Source organism: Amphiprion ocellaris, chromosome 3 (genome assembly GCF_022539595.1).
Source record: "Amphiprion ocellaris isolate individual 3 ecotype Okinawa chromosome 3, ASM2253959v1, whole genome shotgun sequence".
Lineage (NCBI taxonomy): Eukaryota > Metazoa > Chordata > Actinopteri > Pomacentridae > Amphiprion > Amphiprion ocellaris.
This window is the reverse complement of record NC_072768.1, coordinates 26,312,223-26,325,360: the sequence shown is the minus strand read 5'-3', so window position 1 is coordinate 26,325,360 and position 13,138 is coordinate 26,312,223. Positions and strand designations below refer to the sequence as shown.

The 13,138-nt window shown below is 38.8% G+C and overlaps 1 protein-coding gene across 1 annotated transcript in view; it reads left to right on the top strand.

Annotated features, from left to right (window-relative positions):
- Positions 1 to 1,101: 1,101 nt before the first annotated feature.
- Positions 1,102 to 13,138, top strand: part of fezf1 (FEZ family zinc finger 1) — a 13,409-nt gene continuing 1,372 nt past the window's right edge. The window contains exons 1-4 of the mRNA XM_023265881.3: positions 1,102 to 2,729; positions 4,396 to 4,530; positions 5,859 to 5,991; positions 10,361 to 13,138. The exon at positions 10,361 to 13,138 is cut by the window's right edge and continues 1,372 nt beyond it. Coding sequence (XP_023121649.1) covers positions 1,914 to 2,729; positions 4,396 to 4,530; positions 5,859 to 5,991; positions 10,361 to 10,596 — 1,320 coding nt within the window. The 5' untranslated portion in view covers positions 1,102 to 1,913 and the 3' untranslated portion in view covers positions 10,597 to 13,138. The remainder of the gene's footprint in view (positions 2,730 to 4,395; positions 4,531 to 5,858; positions 5,992 to 10,360) is intronic.

The following is a 13,138-nucleotide window of genomic DNA, read 5'->3' as shown; positions in this document are numbered from 1 at the left end:
TATTACTGTTATTATTATTATTAGTAGTAGTAGTAGTATTACCCTCGAGCCAAGCATTTAGAAATAAAAAATATATACACACATATAATAACTGTTAATTACACTCTCCAATGTAGTTGCACACATATATTTTAGTATTTCAAGTACTTACTAATATACAATACAATACAATAAAAGATTGAAAAATTCACATTTATCTGAAGTTTACTATATTGTAATTACGGTATCGATGGGATGAATTAGAACGTGATTTAAACAATTAATGAATAATAACAATAATAATAATAATAATAACATATGTGACTTGCTCCAGAAACATGTTTCCGCACAGTATAAATAATAAAATAAAACATGAAAATAAAGCCTTAACAGGAAGCGTAAAATACAACTTACGCTAAAATATAAGCAAAACCTTCAGGCAGAATCAAAGTGCAGGTGACTGTGAGGCTTCAGAGATGGAGTCCGTCTTCGTTCAGACACGGAGAGCTGTGGCCTCTTAAAACATCCAAACAACACTTCTGTATTCTGCTTGTAATAATGACCAGTCAATAGATGTTATCGGCTTTGTCGTAATAGTGCGCTTTTATTGAAAATGAGCATTTGTCTGTCTCTGTACTTTATCATCTTCAAAAAGGACTAGCATTCCTTAAGGTCTCTGTTAGAATAATCTTTATTTGCCAGCAGTGCTTACAGATTAGTACAAATGGGAAAAAATATCTTAAACATTTACTTTTTTTTAGCAGTTTAATGCAATACATTAATTTAACTTCATTATTGTTGCCTAATATACTATTAAAACAACATCAGTCTGAGCTCTTCATATTTTCTTCACTTCATGTGATCGTGGTTATTGTGTCGTGATGTCGCTTCTCGGGGCCTCACTTTTATTTCTTTCCATCTTTTGTTCAAACCTTCAAAAGGCAAATTGAGCTCAGTCAGCTTCAAACCTTCTCCCTCCATGCGTCTGTCACTTACAGCATGGAGGTATTGCTGTAGGTTTTCTGCTGATAGTTTCACTGATTAATCCTGTGGAATTCGTGTTTCGGTCCGCTGAGTCTGCGCTCTGTGCGTAAAAGAGACGTTTGTGTTCCCGTGACTGCGCAAAAAGACAGGACCTAATGAGAGGAGAGCGTGCAGGATTTACATTTCGTGTTGGTTCTTTAGTAGATATCTGTCAAAACACTTTCTAAAAGATTCTTTTTTGCCGCTGACGCGCTTGCCATCTAAAACCTGGTGCGTAAAACGAAAAGTGTTTGAGTCAGAGTTTGTGATAGAGAGATCAGAAACCCACCCAGGTTGACACTGATGACTTGAAATCCATTTTCTGCTCAATATCGCGATCCGTTTTCTGTCTTAAGTTCACCCATACGGCAACTCTGGGTCTTCTCTGAACCGTGCGTAAAAGGGCTGGGTTCCAAAGACGGGGTTCCAAATCTGATCTAAAACTCTGAGCTCCTGACCCCGCGGCCGCTGCGCGTCTGGCGTGTTGCGATTCAAAAAAAAAATGATGTCATGCAAAGTCACAAGGGGACTCGGGATTTACCAAGTACCTTCCAGTTGAGCAGGAGTCCTGCCAAGTAAAGAACGACCTCCTCCTCTACTCCTCCTCTTCCAGCGGCGACAAGCGCAGAGAATCGACGGAGAAGAATTGAGCAAATTATCTACTTTTCCGCTCTCTTTCCTGGACGATAACGATCGGCAAGGTCTCGGCTCTCCGCACGCCGTTATCGAGCGAGCTGCGGCCGCCCGATTGTCGTCAATAAGCGGGGAAATAGCGTCGGTGATTTGGAAGGGGGGGTTCCCGGCAGATGCTGCCCTTTCCTGCGGGCCAGTAAGGAGCAACACCGACCCCCGGCTTCTCTCCAACAGTTTGTAGTTGTAGTTGTTTTCGCAGCGCGGTGTATGCGGAGGTGATGGACGGTCCTCTCCGCCGCCCAGCGGGGATCCTCAGCTCCCCTCCGGCTTCTGGGAGCCAGCCCGCGGGCTCAGACATGCTCACCTCCGGCGGCAGCGGCAGCAAGCCTCTCGCTTTCTCCATCGACCGGATTATGGCCAGGACACCCGAGCCCAAGTCAATACCGCTTCCCAACTGGTTTCAGTCCGCTCCCGTGGGGAAACCCGATGTTTGTCCGTCCTCGCTACATTGCATGATCCCGCTGGTGCCGCTCGGGTATGAGTCGGGCCACCGGCTCAGCATCACCGGCCTGGATCCGGGCCACTTAGACTCGTCTTCTTTCCCGGCTCCCGCAGACTTTTGGGGCTTTGGGTTGAACTATAAGAACCAGCAGGAGGACTCAACTGTGAGCCAAACCACAGGCCAGTACAAACTCTTCAGACCCCGGGTGGTGAACCAGTCCTCCTTCCCCACCATGGGCACCGTGTGCTACCTGAACTGCAGCGGGGACAGCGGTGCGTGTCCCCCGTCGGCCGGCCTCGTCAACCTGCACCCGATGGCCTCGTACCTGCTCACCGCCCGGCACAAAGCCTTCATGGCGGAGAAGAGCAAGCCGGGCCTGCAGCAGGCCGGGGAACGGTACCCGGTGTCCGGCGTGCAGGCCTTCAAGGAGCTGTCTCAGAGCCAGATCGAGCACTACATGAAGGAGCGGGACCACATCCTCACCGACAAGATCTTTAAGGGCTCCGCGGTGGCTGCGGCTGCGGCCGCCCGGCTGAACGGCTCCTGTTCAGGCAGCAAGCCCAAAGTTTTCACCTGTGAGGTCTGCGGCAAGGTGAGCATCCTGCACGGAGGCTTTATCTAATTTAATCTTTAACAACAGGAGAAAACCGAAACAAATTACGGCAAACTTTCCAAAATTGCTTACTTAATAATCACATCAGAGGCTTTGATTTCAGAATATTTTTTTAAAGATTTCTGTCACTTATTTGGAAACAGCCTCTAGTTTAAAAATCCACATTCGTTTTCAGGCTGCCGTTGCTACTATTTTAATTTTTTTTTATAAAAAGAAATGGAGGATGGATATTAACAGGGATCGAACATTTGTTACCCTACAAAGTAGGACTCCTTCAGTATGAATAAATAATCGTTTTTACACATTTTGCTGGTAAAACAAACCTGGACAAACTATTATTAATGATTAAATGTATTTTTTCCTTAAAGATGAACTAAAACTGCTTTATTAACAAATGTCTGGATTCATTTCACTTGCTTCTGATTTTAGAATATGTCTGCGTGATTTCAGAATTAGCTTTGTTTGTCTGAAACACTGAGCCGCTCTTTGCCGCACTTGGAACCGCTGGATGATCTTTTAGTAAAAACAGAGATTTACTGTAGCAACAAAAAGGTGTCAAAAAGGAATTTAATATTAATAATCTATCTAAATGTAATTAAACAGCAATACATTATTCATGAAAACATCCAGTACAAGCTGGTGGGTTGTTTAGGACTTGATTTTATTTGTCTCATGATGCGTATTGCGCAGTTTTACATGTTTATTCTAAATGAGACGATTAGTTTATTCAAAGGCCATTAAATGACTCCCGGTAGACTCCCTTTAATTAGACTCAATCTGATAATTGAAGGGGCCGCCAGTTCTGTTTTTTCACCTCGTAAACCATTAAACTGGAGGTGAAGCGGCCTGAGACTATAGCATATTCAAAAGACAATTCTAATTCATTCAGATATATCTGAATACATACTATATATATATATATATATATATATATATATATATATATATATATATATATATATATATATATATATATATATATATATATTCCATTAAAGAATGTGAAGATGCTTCGAGCAAATGCTAAAGTGATCCCCACCTCAGGCCCACGGGATTGCAGATGTTTTCTGCCTGACACGTTTGTTAACACAAGGTTATGAAGAGAAAACAAAACTCCTTTGCTGAAACTGATGTTTTTGAAGGAGAATATTCCTAACCTTTATCGTGTTTTTTCCTTTAGCTTGAAGTAGTGAATAAGTTTAGGTGGCTGAATATGTTTAGCTTCTCGTTTTATAAGTAATTTTAAAAAATGTGTTGAAGTATGTTATTTATCTTGTAGTAACCACACAAGTCATACGAAAATGCCAATTTGTCACGTGTAGTTATATATATATGTGTGTGTGTGTGTGTGTGTGTGTGTGTGTGTGTGTCTGTGACTCCTCTTTTAAATAATCAAAATAATCAAAATATAATATTTTTAAAATACCATAATACATTTAGTAATTTATATAATATAATTCCCATTTTATTGTTCTTGTTATTATGTTATTGCTGTTGTTGTTTACTAGTAGCTTCCTTTTCATTGAAGAGAATTCTTCATTGTTTAAAAAGGAAATATGATCTTTCTGTTTTTACCCTATTATTACTGCAGGTTATTTTTATTCTCATACTTATTGTCACTCTGTGGTGTTTCTGTCCTGCTCAGGTGTTCAACGCGCACTACAACCTGACGCGCCACATGCCCGTGCACACTGGCGCGCGACCGTTCGTGTGTAAAGTTTGCGGAAAAGGTTTCCGGCAGGCAAGCACGTTGTGCCGACACAAGATCATCCACACTCAGGTACCAAGGCGGCCTCAGCCTCTCATTCCTGCTTTATAATACTCCTTATTATTTCCACTATGTCCCACCTTAATGTGTGAACTTCTATCACCTGAACCGAATAATTATTGTGTTTATTTCTAATATTTATAGTGCATTTCCCTGCTGACATTTTTAACGTTAAATGAAGGTCATGATAAAGACAGTCAGGCATCACTAGTCTGTTTATTTGTGCTGATACTTATTTACTTCGTATTTGTTGCTTTTATTTTTTAAGTTCCTTTTTGGCTTTTTGTTGGCTTTATTAGACAGGTCAGTAGAGAGGCAGACAGGAAACGTAGGGAGAAGAATGGGGGGAAGAGCTGCAGCAAAAGGCCGTGACCTGGAATCGAATCCATGACTGCAGAGTCGGGGACGATAGCCCTGTTCATGTGCCGCCCGCTTAACCAGCTGAACAACCTGGGAAAAATAAGAACTACAGGGGCGCCGAGCTAGCACAACTAGCGACTCGGATTATTTTATTCTGCCTCAGAAAAGCACGTTACGTTACAAAATTTTTTATGTGTTTTTTTTTTTTTTTTTTAATTTTCCTACAGCCGACCTGTCAATCACTTTAAAAGGAAACAATCTCCAATCATATGTTTTAATATGTGAGTGGTAGGCGGGCCTCAAGGCCACGTCTGGATCACTGTGACTCTCACACTGTCCATTTCTACATCATTGTTGTTTGTTTTTGTTGTTTGTTTGTTTTGCTTTGTTTGATTGTTTTGGGTGTTTTGTTTGTTTGTTTTTTGGTCTGCCTGGGGTGAGTCGCAACATACAAACATAAAGCAAACGGTGACAGTTTTTATTTCTATTTCAAAGACCGAGCCCACAGTAAATTTGTTCCGAAAATTCGTACAAATTATCGTGCTCATTAAAGCAGCTCGGAGTTTTTGATCCTGTAAGAAACAAACAAACAAACAAACAAAATCCTTTAAAAAATCTATATTGTGACACGTTGAAGGTCGAATCCCCTCAGTTTTAGTGTAAATAAATACGAATTACCTCAAAAGAGCATTAAATTAACTCGATGTTTTAACAAACACACACATGCACACACACACATGCACACACACAGATAGATAGAGAGAGAGAGAGACCACAGTCACAGCAGCTGTGTCCAAACGTGATTAATGCCGGTTAAAAATGGAACTAAAGAATACAAATCCCCACGATATTATTCACTTATTGCATCTGTGAAACTATGAGGCCTTTTATAATTATTTCCTTGTGCATGACAGTGAGAAACTTCCCAGAGTCTCTTGAATATTTTTGAGGATTCCCCATTCCTTCCTGTCTGTTCTTAGGAAAAGCCTCATAAGTGCAACCAGTGCGGGAAAGCCTTCAACCGGAGCTCCACCCTCAACACGCACACGCGCATCCACGCGGGATACAAACCGTTCGTGTGCGAGTTTTGTGGCAAAGGATTTCATCAGAAAGGTGAGGAGGTTCAGGAAAAAAATAGTCTGTGTTGTGCATCTTCTTTTTTCTCTTCTTTATTCTTTTGCAGCACAGCTGGAGCTGAAACAAATGACTTCAGCAGGACGTGTGTTTATATGATTTGCCAATATATGAAACACTGTACTAATACCATAGATTCTCCATTATAGTGTGTTCTAACCATTTATAATCTAGAATAATAGTTATTATTGTAATTACATGTTTATATTGTTATTTTTGGTCCTTTTAAAGTTGCAGCAAATAAGTCCAGAGAAAACATACACACATAAACTACCATTCAGAAGCTTGGGGTCAGTTAGAAATGTCTGTAGTTTGAAAGAAACAGTATTTTTAAAAATGAAGATAACATTAAATGAATCAGAAATACAGTCTAGACATTGTTAATCTGGTAAAAGATTATTCTAGTTGGAAACAGCTGATTTTTAATGGAATATCTCCATAGAGATACAGAGGAACATTTCCAGCAACCATCACTCCTGTGTTCTAATGCTACATTGTGTTAGCTAATTGTATTGAAAGGCTAATTGATGATAAGCAAACCCTTGTGCAATTATGTTAGCACATGAACAAAAGTGTGAGTTTTCATGGAAAACATGAAGTTTCCTGGGTGACGACACACTTTTGACCGGTAGTGTATATATATTTTTATAATGGGACGATACACACAACATTGCCACAGAAAAGGGAAAATGCGATGCATGTAAGACGTCTAGCTTCAGCTAATTTGCAGTCTTTGTCCCTGGTCAGCTTTGACTGAAACACAGTACCATAGATTATACATCAGAGTCTATTCTAATTCCTAACATATAGTAATTATTGTAATTACTGTTATTGTAGGTCCTTTTAAAGTTGCAACAAATGAATCCAAAGAAAGCACAAATAAGCTGCCATTTTTTCACGTCTTTTTTCCATACATTTAGCAGCTTATGAATGCAGCAGAAGTCTGTGTGCTTTGACTTATTAGGAGGACTTCCTTCGGGCTTGGACTAAATGATGTAAACATCTTACAGAAAGACAGTTATTGATCTTCACAATCAGTGACTGAACTCCAGCTGAATAGCAGCTGGTAACAGCTGATACCTGTCACTCAGCACTTTGATACATTTTTAAAGCAACTCAAGTTAAATAACAAAGACCCAATCAGGACAGATATAAACCTAAAAAAAAATAAGTCAGGATAACATGTGCCAATGTGCAGCAGGTTTGATGCTGAATACACATTACTGTTCCCCTGAGGACAGTCTGCAGCAGAACCCATGCTGCTGTTCTCCTTAGAGCAGATGATACCTCTATACATACACTACCATTCAAAAGTTTGGGGTCACTTAAAAATGTCCTTATTTTCGAAAGAAAAGCTTTTTTTTTTTTTTTAAAGATAACTTTAAATGAATCAGAAATACAGTCTCGACACTGTTAATGTGATAAATGACTATTATAGCTGGGAACGGTTGATTTTTAATGGAATATCCATGTAGGGGCAGAGGAACATTTCCAGCAACCATCACTCCTGTGTTCTAATGCTACATTGTGTTAGCTAATCATGTTGAAAGGCTAATTGATGGTTAGAAAACCCTTTTGTAATTCTGTTAGCACATGAATAAAAATGTGAGTTTTCATGGAAAACATGAAATTGTGTGGCTGATCCCAAACTTTTGAGCGGTAGTGTATATCATGACAGTCTTGTAGAGAATGTAATCATCCTCTAGTTCTTCTGTAAATATCTAAAAAAAAAAATGTGCCCACTCAAAAATATCCATACAGCTAAAGCTAATATTTGGTTAAAAGTCCCTTGGATATTTTCACCTCAATTAGGTGCTTTTGGAGGTCGTTCACAAGTTTCTGGTTGTATCTTGGACCGCTCATCCTGACAGCCTTGGTACAGCTAAACTAAATTACTTGCCCTGCTGACACAAACTTGTGTAATTGTTCTTGATAATACAGATCAAGAAATACAAATCACACACATGGAAACCACAGATGACATTTCAAACGTACAGCTGGCACAGAAGCCTGGATTTTCTTTAGTTAAAATCCAGAAATATTTAACATACACACACACAAAACAAACATGTAAGCACTACTAGCACACATATTGTTATGAAACTATAAGTACTAGTTTATTTACAATATGTGTGCACACAACTTAAATGTCACAGTGGATAAAGAAGAAGCTGACTTTATATACCAGGCAGCTGATAACACATTGTATCACGTCGTGTCATTTTTTGATTATATTTCTAATAATGTAATCTAATGCCTCAGAACAAGTGAATATTTGGTTCTTTTTTGTTGTTTTCAGGGGTACGTCTGACTTCTTTGAAAAAAAAAACTGCCATAAATTAGAAAAATCTTCTTGTTTTTAAAAAATACACATTCATGTGCTAAGTCCTCCGCTTTTGTTTCGTCAAGTGAAAAATGAATCTCCTTGATTGACCTAACTGTCCTCTCAGGTCACTTCATTTATCCTGTCACCTCTCATTTGTACAGCTCTGCAGTTAAAGCTTTAAGAACTGAATGCTACTGATTGTCTTTTTTTTTTTTTAAAGCAAAACCAAGCTTGAGTTGGTAACATCTGGGTCAGTTCACTTCCAACACTCAGGATTTTAGCACCAGACTGCACTAAGTGAACAGCGATCATGTATTTAATGTTACAGAAACTACTGCTTTTGTGGAAGTACAGATTTTAATCCATATTTGTTTAAATATTTTCTATATTTACAGACATTACTAAAAGTATGAAATTGCAGCTAAAAATGAAATGGTAATTGTGCTTCTGTAATAATTGTGGTCCAACAATAAATAAATAAAATTACAAAGGTCTGTAAATGATTGTATTATACTCCCTTTTCAAAATACCCCATGTATTTTGTGATAGCAATCTGCTGATATATTGCTGTATAATAGCTGTTGGTGGTGTTTAATAAAGCTGCATTCACCAGTAAGAGGGCAGCTACTTATTACCTGAGAGGTAATCATGTCTGTCAACATTTTTATCATCTGCTTTCCTTGCTTATCTGGATCTTGGTAACTGGAAGATTATAAATGTGTTCTAATGGTACATTGTGTCAGCTAATCGTGTTGAAAGGCCAATTGATGATTAAAAAATTCTTGTGCAGTCATGTTAGCACATGAACAAAAGTGCGAGTTTTCATGGAAAACATGAAATTGTCTGCGTCCCCAAACTTTTGAGCGGTAGTCTATATCATGACAGTCTTGTAGAGAATGTAATCATTCTCTAGTTCTTCGGTAAATATCTAAAAAAAAAAAAAAGTGTGCTCACTCAAAAATATACATACAGCTAAAGCTAATATCTGGTTAAAAGTCCCTTGGATATTTTCACCTCAATTAGGTGCTTTTGGAGGCCGTTCACAAGTTTCTGGTTGTCTTCAAAAAAAGAAATGTGATGATTCTACTTTATTGTTTATTGTTGAGGTTGTAGTGGGTGGTGGTGATATTAGTGTCTGCATTACATTAAAAGGTGTTCCTAAAAATGTATGGTATTGGCGTAAAAATATAGGGACAACACATTAGTTTCAAAATAATTTTGAATTTTTTTTAATCAAAAATGTGAAGCACTTGGTGGACTCCCTTACTCAAATCTGAAGATTTGATGCCTATTCTTGTCATTTATGATATCAAATGGTGTGTGTTGTGTATTTTTGACGTTTGATGTGGCGAAACAATCCACTCTTTAAAGTTTGAGTTTCAAATTTTCACACTTTCCTTACCTATTATAGTTAAAACAATTAATCAGGACAGTAATCATGCTCCTCATGCACAGCGTTATGATCGTTACTCCTCCAAGGAATGTGGCGGAGTTTTGTGACGATCAGCATTGGTTTGTCTGTTCGTTCACAACATTACTCAGAAATGGACTAATGGATTTGGATGAAATTTTCAGGGAAGGTCAGAAATGACACAAGGACCAGCTGATCAGATTTCGGCAGTGATGCTGCTCATGGTCTGGATCCATGGATTTGTTAAAGATCTCTGTATCAGTGCAAGAAAGTGGCACGGGGTCACTGTAACTATGGCTACAAATGAGCACATGATTGCAATCCTACGACAAATCAACCGCTGCGAACCACAAATTTTTTTTAAAGATTTCATTGCTTTTCTTGTTCTAAATACAGTAGTGAGATATTTAATGGTATGATCACAAATGGAGTAAAAATGCAGTTAACACATTCTACTCACTTCCAGTCAGGTCTTGTAATGCTGATGCCATTAAGGCAACAGACAAAGCATTGGGAAATATAGGGGAGCTCAGTGTGTTATCTCAGTGTCGTCCTGTAGGTGTCTTTCGCTCTCATCCTGACCCCATGTCTTGTCCTCTGACCCAATGCAGGAAACTACAAGAACCACAAGTTGACGCACAGCGGGGAGAAGCAATTCAAGTGTTCCATCTGCAGCAAGGCGTTCCACCAGGTGTACAATCTCACCTTCCACATGCACACACACAACGACAAGAAGCCTTTCACCTGCCCCACCTGTGGCAAGGGCTTCTGCAGGAACTTTGACCTGAAGAAACACATCAGGAAGCTGCATGATCCGGCTGGCGCACCATCACCCCCACAAGCCTGAGAGACCCCAACAACGACTCTGTCCCCTTCATCACAACACATCAAAAGAAAAAAAGAAACCTTGAGACCCCCTGACCTCCACCATCACATGTCACACTAAACGTCTGTCTGCTGAAGGCAGATTTAAGAAGCCCTGCAGGTGTCAGGGAAAAGAATTTTCATCAATTAGGAACTTATACCCCCATGTTAATAAGTTCTGTGCTTTCTTCACTCTAATTATACATGATTAATAATAATTGGTGCCGTAAAATAGCTAAACCATAAATATTAATTTATATTGTGTTTTGTCCCCTGGAGTTAGTATTTTTACTCTGAACATACCCTTAAAAGCTTTTTAAGACTAAATATCTTTAAATCTGACCTATAATTTCTTTTTATATGTGCTCAATATAGTTCTTTTGTTGCATCATTTTAGTCATTTGTACCCTGAAATTATTTAATTCTGCTCATCTGTAATATTATCAAAGATGTCAACATCACCACCACTGAGGCTGTGTCCTTCATGTTATTTTTTGGTATCTGCTGAGCACTTTATTGTGCATAATTACATTAGAAAAATACAAATGCTGGACTGTGAAAGCTGATTCTGATATTTTTCAATTAAACAGTTTGAATTTTGATAGCTTCACGGGGAAACAAAATACCTGATTAAATGAATATGTGTGCAGTATTTGTGCACACTACCATTATATCTGGGCTGTGCAGAGGAAGCTGAGACAGAATTTAGACTGGAGGTAAATTACACTTAAAATCAGACAAATGTCACTCTTTGTAAAATGAAATGTTATAAGATAGCAGCATCAAAATATGCACCTATGGATGTTTAGTGTTTCAAAAAATCCTGGTGGCAGTCAAAACTGTTTACTAAACCTGAAGCTGCTTTTTTTTAAATTAGTCTTTCAGGATTAATTAATATGAGGGTACAAGTTGTTAAATTGCAGGAACTACATTAAAAGGAAAACCATTCTTTAATTAAGTTCCTTTTCTGACTTTTGCTTAAAGTTACTTTAAAGGAATCCCCTGCTGATCTAAAAAAGTCAGAGAAAAACACAAATAAAGGTCAAAATCTATGCAGTGAGTCAAGCTCCAGAAACATTGGATCCTACATTTCCCATGATGCACTGAGTCATTTAACTAGAATCTTCCTATCTGGTAAAACAACCCTAAACTTTTACAACTTAGAAGAACAGTTTTCATCGACTGAGGAGGATCAATGCATCTAAAAGGATTGATTTCTATGTGTATAATGGTTAAAGTGCTCCTTTAGATTTTGACTAACTGGCATGTTGTTTGTGTGTGGCCACTTCTGAAATGGAAGATGGTTTACCTTTTACCTTTGGTTTACCACAGGGGAGTTTGCCATTGTGACAGGTAAAACAATACAGTGATGATGTCTCTATTTCTAAAATTTAAAATAGTCTAATAACAGACATTTCTTTTGTACAAGTGTCCTCTGATGCTCCGCCGCAAATGTGGTTCAGAAGAAGCACAAGGGAATACCTGTCCTCGATTCCCCTATTTGCCTCTCAGGCCTGTTGTCCCCAAACTTGGCCCTTTCCCTGTACTTCACCTTTCAAAAAACACCCAAAAACAAGCCATTAGGACACTTGTCAATCCCCCGGGCCCTGTGCTATCCTCTCAGACCTAATGCAACCTGACCCCAACCCCTGACCTCTGACCCCCAATGCTGGCCTGGACTTTACCCTGAATGGCTTCAGTCTCTTAGCCTGTGTTGGACCGAGGACATTTGACAGAAGAGAAACTGAACTTTCCTGTCCTCTGATTATTGTTTAGTTATTCTAATAATGATGGCTAATTATTGCATCATTAGTCATCAGTGATTATTAGTCCCTTATCTTTCAGTTGGATCTCAGGATGTGAGATTGCTGACCTGTGAGACCAGAGATGTGGCAGCGAGGAAACTGCACACATCCTGTTAGATTTTATTGTATTTTATTGTCCAAAACTACATTTTTTCTAACATTTTAAAGGACAATTCTGGTGATATTCTATATTTTCTTAATGTCAACAAATCCCCAAACATATACACTACCATTCAAATGTTTGAGGTCACTTAGAAATGTCCTTATTTTTGAAAGAAACACATTTTTTTTCAATGAAGATAACATTAAATGAATCAGAAATACAGTGTAGACATTGTCAATGTGGTAAATGACTATTCTAGCTGGAAATGGCTGATTTTTAATGGAATATCTACATAGGAGTACAGAGGCCCATTTCCAGCAACCATCACTCCTGTGTTCTAATGCTACATTGTGTTAGCTAATGGTGCTGAAAGGCTAATTGATGATTAAATAACCCTTGTGCAATTATGTTAGCACATGAACAAACGTGTGAGTTTTCAAGGAAAACATGAAATTGTCTGGGTCACCCCAAAGTTTTGAATGGTAGTGTATGTTTTCTCATGTCAGATTGCTGTTTCAGATTTTCCCTTGGATATCTCTGTCTGCACAGATGCTGTTCGTAAATGCTTGGGAAACGCTAATGTAACCATTCAGCTCTGCAAGTTGCACCCTGAAATG